Source organism: Tupaia chinensis, unplaced genomic scaffold (assembly GCF_000334495.1).
Source record: "Tupaia chinensis unplaced genomic scaffold, TupChi_1.0 Scaffold000115_1, whole genome shotgun sequence".
In the NCBI taxonomy this organism is placed as follows: Eukaryota; Metazoa; Chordata; class Mammalia; order Scandentia; family Tupaiidae; genus Tupaia; species Tupaia belangeri.
This window is the reverse complement of record NW_006159579.1, coordinates 5,398,611-5,405,118: the sequence shown is the minus strand read 5'-3', so window position 1 is coordinate 5,405,118 and position 6,508 is coordinate 5,398,611. Positions and strand designations below refer to the sequence as shown.

General features: G+C 54.4%; 1 protein-coding gene across 1 annotated transcript in view; it reads right to left on the bottom strand.

Annotated features, from left to right (window-relative positions):
- Nucleotides 1–6,508, bottom strand: part of VSTM2L (V-set and transmembrane domain containing 2 like) — a gene marked incomplete at both ends in the record, with an annotated part of 37,202 nt that overhangs the window by 8,085 nt on the left and 22,609 nt on the right. Inside the window, 2 exons of the mRNA XM_006144164.1 lie at nucleotides 1–15; nucleotides 3,741–3,910. Coding sequence (XP_006144226.1) covers nucleotides 1–15; nucleotides 3,741–3,910 — 185 coding nt within the window. The remainder of the gene's footprint in view (nucleotides 16–3,740; nucleotides 3,911–6,508) is intronic.

The window sequence follows — 6,508 nt, the reverse complement described above, 5'->3', positions numbered from 1 at the left end:
CTGAGATGCCTTTAGCTGTTAGGAGAGAGCAGAGACGAGGTGTTAGCACCAGGTGGGGGCGGGGAGATGCTCCAGGGGGCCAGGGCACGGGACAGTTAGCATTCCAGCTACAGCAAGTCCCTGAGCCTCGCTTTCTACATCCACCTCACAGGGTTGTTGTGCGGATCAAACACAGTGATAAATAGAAAGCGCACGCAATGAGCCTTCATTGAACATCCGCGGCCTGTAGCAAAGAAGGTGCAGAGACTCACGTAAGGGAGCTGCAGGCCCTCTCTCTACCATCTCATGGCCTACGGCAGAGTAAGATAATGATGGCCCAGCTCTTCCCTACCTACTGTGTGGATTAAAAACGTCTACAAGGACCAGCAGATGGCATAATGGTTACGTTGCTGGACTCCCATGTAGTCAATTACGGTTCAAGTCCCCGATCTGGTGACTTAAACTGAGGTCAGGCACGTGTGCGTGCATACCCAAAATCTTGGGAGGAGAATGAAGGAGAAGGGATTGCAGTGTGGCCAGCCCCATTGGGGGTGATATTTTGCTTTCTGTCTCTCTTGGTCTCTCTGGCGAGTGCATGTTCCCTATAGCAAAAATCTCTCTCTAAAAAAAAAAAAAAAAAAAAAATCTACAAGGGACAATGAGGTTGAAGTGCTGAACTCCCACATGGCTAATCACAGTTTGAGTTTGAGTCCCAGTCCTGGTGGCTTGCTTTGTCACTTTCTCTCTCTCTCTCTCTCAAAACATGTGCCCTGTAGCAAATTTTAAAGTAATAATAACAGTAAATAAAATTAAATAATTTTTGAGAGGTTTTTGCTATAGGGCGCATACACTCACCAGAAAGACAGAGAGAGACAGAGAGACAGAAAGTGATAAATCACCCCCCAGGGGGGATGGCCATGCCACAATCCCTTCTACATTCTCTTCTCAGGATCTTGGACACAACTGCACATTCGCCTAGCGTGAGTTTAAGCCACCGGGTCCGGGACTTGAACCACAGTCAACTATGTGGGAGTCCAGTGACATAGCCATTACTCCATCTGCTGGTCCCAAAATTAAATACTTTTTTAGGGGGCCTGCAGGTAGTGTGATGATTAAGGGTGCTGGACTCCCACATGGCCGACCATGGTTTGGGTCCCAGACCTGGCAGCTTGCTTTCTCACTCCCCCTCCAACCTCTCTTACTCTGTCCCTCTCTGGTGAAATTAAAATAATTCAGTGAAGTTAATGTTTAATTATTAGTTTTAAAATAATTATTTTAAAACTAATAATTAAACATTAACTTCACTGAATTATTTTAATTTCACCAGAGAGGGACAGAGTAAGAGAGGTTGGAGGGGGAGTGAGAAAGCAAGCCACCAGGTCCAGGACCCACACCGTGGTCAGCCATGTGGGAGTCCAATCCTTAACCACCATGCCACCTGCCGGCCCCAAAATTAAATAATTCTTAAAAACAAACAAAAAGTCTACAGGGCCAGCCCCAAGTGCAGTGGTTAAGCCTGTGTATAGGGAACCAGATCCCACATGGCCAACAGTGGTTTGGACCCCAGCTCTGGTGACTTGAAAAACACACTAGATGTTTGTGTATGCACGCCCCAATCCTGACGGGATGGGGAAATGGAGGAACCTCACTGGGGAGGTGCTCTCACTCTCTCCCTAGCAAGCACTGTTCTTTCTGGCAATTAAAAAAAAAGTCTACAGATTTTTTGTCACTCTATCTACACTGAGAGTGGGAGTTTATTTCTCCTCCTTTTACATCTAGGCTGCTCGGGGCCAGCAGATGGCATAATGCTTATGTTGCTGGACTTCTATATGGCCAGCCATGGTTCGAGTCCCGGACCTGGTGACTTGAAACTCCCACTAGGCATGTGTGTATGCATGCCCAAAATCCCAAGAGGAGAATGGGGTGGGGGGTGATTTCTCACTTTCCCTCTCACTGTCTCTCTCTCTTTCTCTCTCTCCCTGGTCAGTGTACATGCCCTAAGGCAAAAACTTCTTTAAAAAAAAAAAATCCAGGTTACTCCTATGCTTGCTACCTAACAGAATATGGAAGAAGTGAGGCTGTGTCCATGCCCAGGCTGGCCTCTAAGGGGTCAGGCATCTTCAGATTCCTGCCTGCCTCTTGAGACACTTGTTCTTGGGTTCCTCTTTCTTGGAACCAGCTGCCATACTTGGAGAAGTCCAGGAAACAAGTAGAGGCATGCAGGTGCTCCCATCAGCTGGCCCCGCTGAACTCCGGACTAACGAGCAGAGTCCACAAGGACCCACATCGGCTGTTCAGATCCCCACACGGCAGCTCTAGATCGCTGCACAAACCCACAGAACTGAAAGGGAAGGATTGCTGCTTGAAAAATAAACAAAACAGACCCCAGCTGTAGCAAATGACACTTGGGGACCAAGGGGGTATAGAGTTGGGGGTCTCTCAGCTCTCTGTGTGTCCCCTCTGTGTCCACTCAGAGTAAAAGAAGATTAAGGAGGTGCATGAAAACAGACTTCTCATGCTATGCACTTACTGATACTTTGGGGTGCTCTGATGGATATGTGTAAACAGGTAAAAATGTACGTGTACCCTCGTGTCTGTGAGTGTGTTAGCACTTCCATGGGTGCCACACCTGAGCGTGTTTGTGGCAGATGCTGTGGAAACCCTGCCCACATTCCACTCCCCCACGCTGAACCTGGAGGCTTCCCACCACCATCCCTGCAACTCTGCCTCGGGGTTTCCTCTGGCCATCGGAGTCCCTGAGCTAAGCCTATGTGTGGCAGGGTGAAGGGTTGGGGCGTTGATAACCCCAGAGCAAGACAGTGTGATGTGTACTGTGTACATGTTAGAGGTTCTGACGTGGGTATGTGAAGGCATAAAAATATATGTGTTCATATGTGAACGGGTGGCCAGATATGTATGTGTGCATGTTCTTTGTGCATACACATGTATAAATGCAAGGGTCTTTGATGGTGTTCCCTCAGAAGCAAAGCTTGAGACCAAGTACAGTACAAACAGGAGCTCCCAGGAGACACCACGAAGGCAGAAGTGAGTGAGACACAAAAGAGAAAGAAGTTCGTAATGGGAGAACTTAACCAGCCAGTTACCGCTGTGGGCAACGGGAGCTTAATCCTGCTGGGCACCTCTGGAAAACGTGTGGAACACTCATTAGTTATCCCAGCTGAGGGCGCGGGAGCTGGGGTATTTATCCTCCAACTCCCATCAGTCACCGGGTGAGAGCTTCGCTTGCAGGTTGACTCCCAGCTCCTGCCTGCCTTGCAGGCCAGCACAGGGGCTGGTGGGGGGGGATTGGTGCATCTGGGCGTGTGGGCGGGGCAGCCTCAGCATCTGCGCCAGCCCTGTGCACACGTGAACAGGTGCGTGTAGGCATGTGTGCCTCTGAATGAACATGTGAATGAGCTCAGCAACAGAGCCTTGTGTTTGCGAAACAAGGACCCTCCAGGCCACATGACCTTTAGCCAGCTTCTGTCCCTCTGGACTCAGTTTCCCTATCTGAGCACCGGAAGGAGGGTCTTCCTGCTCTCTGGAGGCCCTTCTGGCTGTGGCCATCTCAGGAGCTCCGCCTCCCTCTGCTTCCTGCCCCTCCCCAAAATAACCCCCCAGCCCAGGAGGAAGAAGGGAGGGAGATGCTGGCCACTGTGGAGCTGGCGCCGGCATCCCTCAGAGGGAATGAAGGGCAGACAGACATCCCTACTCTGGCCAGATTTCCCCAGACAACTTGAGCGTCTCCCCAGGAGCGTCACCTGGTTCGAGGCCCACGCCTGCTTGTCAGTCCAGTCCCGGTGACTCCGCACGTACCACCACTGGATCTCCAGCGAGTAGGATGGGGAGCCACTGCCACGGAAGGAGCAGGCCATCTCCACGTCCTCGCCCGTCCGCGCCGTCATGTCGTGGGGCGTCTCTGTGAACAGCGCTGTGCGAGAAACAGAGGAAGAGTAGCTGCGGTTCAGGGAGCAGCAAGGTCCACAAAGGGCAGGTGGGTGAGGAGAGTGAGGAGAGTAGGAGTGGAGGGAGAGCTGGGGCTCAGGCCGCAGGTGGTCCCCTGAGAAGCGCAGTGAGGCTGGGTGTGGCAGGTGCAGGAGACACAGATGAGAAATAGGTCTCGGGCCCTAAATGCCACACCAAGAGCTGGGCCTCTGTCCCAGAGCCCAGGGGCACGTGGGCACTGCACGCAGGGTGTCAGAGGAGGGCTGGGCTGGAGGCAGGCCAGGGAGGAGGCTGCTGTTTTCATCAATTCTTCCAGGCTCCTCTGGTCACGCCTACTCAGTTTCCCTCCCAGCCCAATACAAGCGGGTCAGTGACCATCTCTGTAAAACCAGATCAGTCCTGGCCCCTCCCCTGCTAAGAACCCTCCTGTGGATAAACCTCTGACTCCTCCCCTGGGCTCACCAGGTGGGGGAGTCAGCCCACCTGCCCCTGGTCTCCTCTCTGTCCCGTGGACATACCTCGACTTCCCACCTTGCCCTAGTCCTGGCTGCCTGGACTATGCTTTTCCAGGCTCCTCTTTGCCCATCTGGCTCCTGCAGATCAGCGGTAGCTCAGCTCAAAGGTCACCCCCTCTGAGAGGCCTTCCTTGATGACCTGCCCCCCGATCCTGTCTGTGTCCACTGCGGTCACTGCCTGTGGCAGTCCGTGAGTACAGGGACGTGGGGATCACGAGGCACCATTCCTGGCACGGAGGAGCCGCTCTGGCTAGGCTGACCGGGTGGGGCATCTCTGTCCTCTGAGGGCCCTGGGATGCCAGGCGGTAAGATTCCAGGCAGCAGATTCCTGGCCCAGCAGGAGCCCGCCCCATCGCCAACCCGCCAGGTACATGAGAAAACAAATCCCACTTACTGCGGCCCAGCGCCTCTCCCCACCATATGTTCTGTCTCTCGTCTCCCCAAACAAATATCGTCCTGAGATGTAATTAGAATTCTTTCCTCTTCTCAGGAGAGATTATCTCGTCCTGGGAAGATGCCTGGCAACGTGCGGGTCACCCAGGAAACGTTGTCTGTCATTCCCTGCACCTTTTCTCCTTGCTGCTGCAGCCCACCAGCCATCGCTGGTCCCTCCTGTCCCCTCCGCTCAGCCCAGAGCCCTGGGCTGGAAGTCAGGGAGGGGTTCTGGATTCAGACCTCCACTCATCCTCCTCCCCAGGAAGCGATGGCTCTGGGTGATTGGCATGGACTCCTCCACCTGGAAGCCTCTGCCCTTTCGGCTCTGCACACGGGGTTCTATGTGGGGCTTTGCTTGAGCAAAGGTTTTCTGGGCTGAGAGCAAATTTGCGAATTTGCCATGTCCCTAATCCCCAAGGTGGAAGGTTTATAGACCACCCCATGGGTCCTGTCCCTTGCTCAGGTATGGTGTGCCTGCCTCAGCAGCCAGTCTGAGAGCTGGACTGTCCTTACCCGTCCCGGACGCCAGTCGGGCTCCTGGAGGGACCGTTCCTTTCCCCACCACTCCCCACTCGCTGTCCTTCCAGGTGCTCAAGCCAAAAACTTCAGTCATCCTGGGCCCCCTCTCATCTTTCTCTGTAAAAAGTTTGTTATAGGTGCGCAAGCTCACTGGAGACAGAGAGGGAAAGTGAGAAATCACCCCTGCCATGTCATGGTCCCTTCTCCATCCTCCATTGTCTCTGGGGATTTTGGGCACACGCATACATGCCCACCACTGGGTGTGGGACTCCAACCACACAGCTGGCCACATGGGATCCAGCTGCCTTAACCTTCACCAGCTGCACCCCACGCCATCTTTCTCTTACACCCCACACTCAGTCTTCAGGGAAGCCGCAGGATCTGCCTCCAGAATATCTCCAGAATCCGGCCCCTGCTCCCCACCTCCATGTCTTGCTGTTCTAGCTGGGTAACGCCCCCTGCCTCCCTGCCTCCCTGCCCTTCCTCCCCGAGGAGCTCATTTCAGCATACTACCCAGACAAGTCTTTGCAAAACAGAAATCAGCCCAAGGCCCAGCCCGCAGGGCCTTCCCTGTTGCCCCCTTGCCCACAGGCAGAATTGGAGGGACCCTGAAGAACCTGATCCTCCATGGAACCAGGGGTGATGAGAGTGAGCTGTTGGCCCCCTGCCTTGACCCAGGCCCCTCCCACCTAGCAGTTGGCCCGGTGGTGACAGGAGCATGGTAAGCGATGTCCCCTGGCTGGGTCTGAGGTGTCCAGCAGTGTGGCCTTGTCTGGCTGAGAGAGTGGGAGGGGCACATCGTGACCTCTTTCCGGAATACACCCATCTTCCCTCCCACAGTGGGGCAGGGAGCTGGACTTAGCAGGGCTGGTGCTGCCAGGATCAGAGCTAGGAGGGCAGAGCCGGCCCTCGAACCCAGACCGTGTTTCTCAGCCACTGCTCTCCTCCTAGAAATGGGTGCATCGAGGAATCACGTCTGGCAGACAGAGGGTAGGGAGAGAGGCAGAGATGGGCTGGCCTTGGGCAGGGCCCCAGCAGAGTGACCTGGGAGGGGCAGGCCTTCCTCCACCCTCACTCAGCCTTCCCCTGCCCACAACAGCCCCAAACTGGCTGAA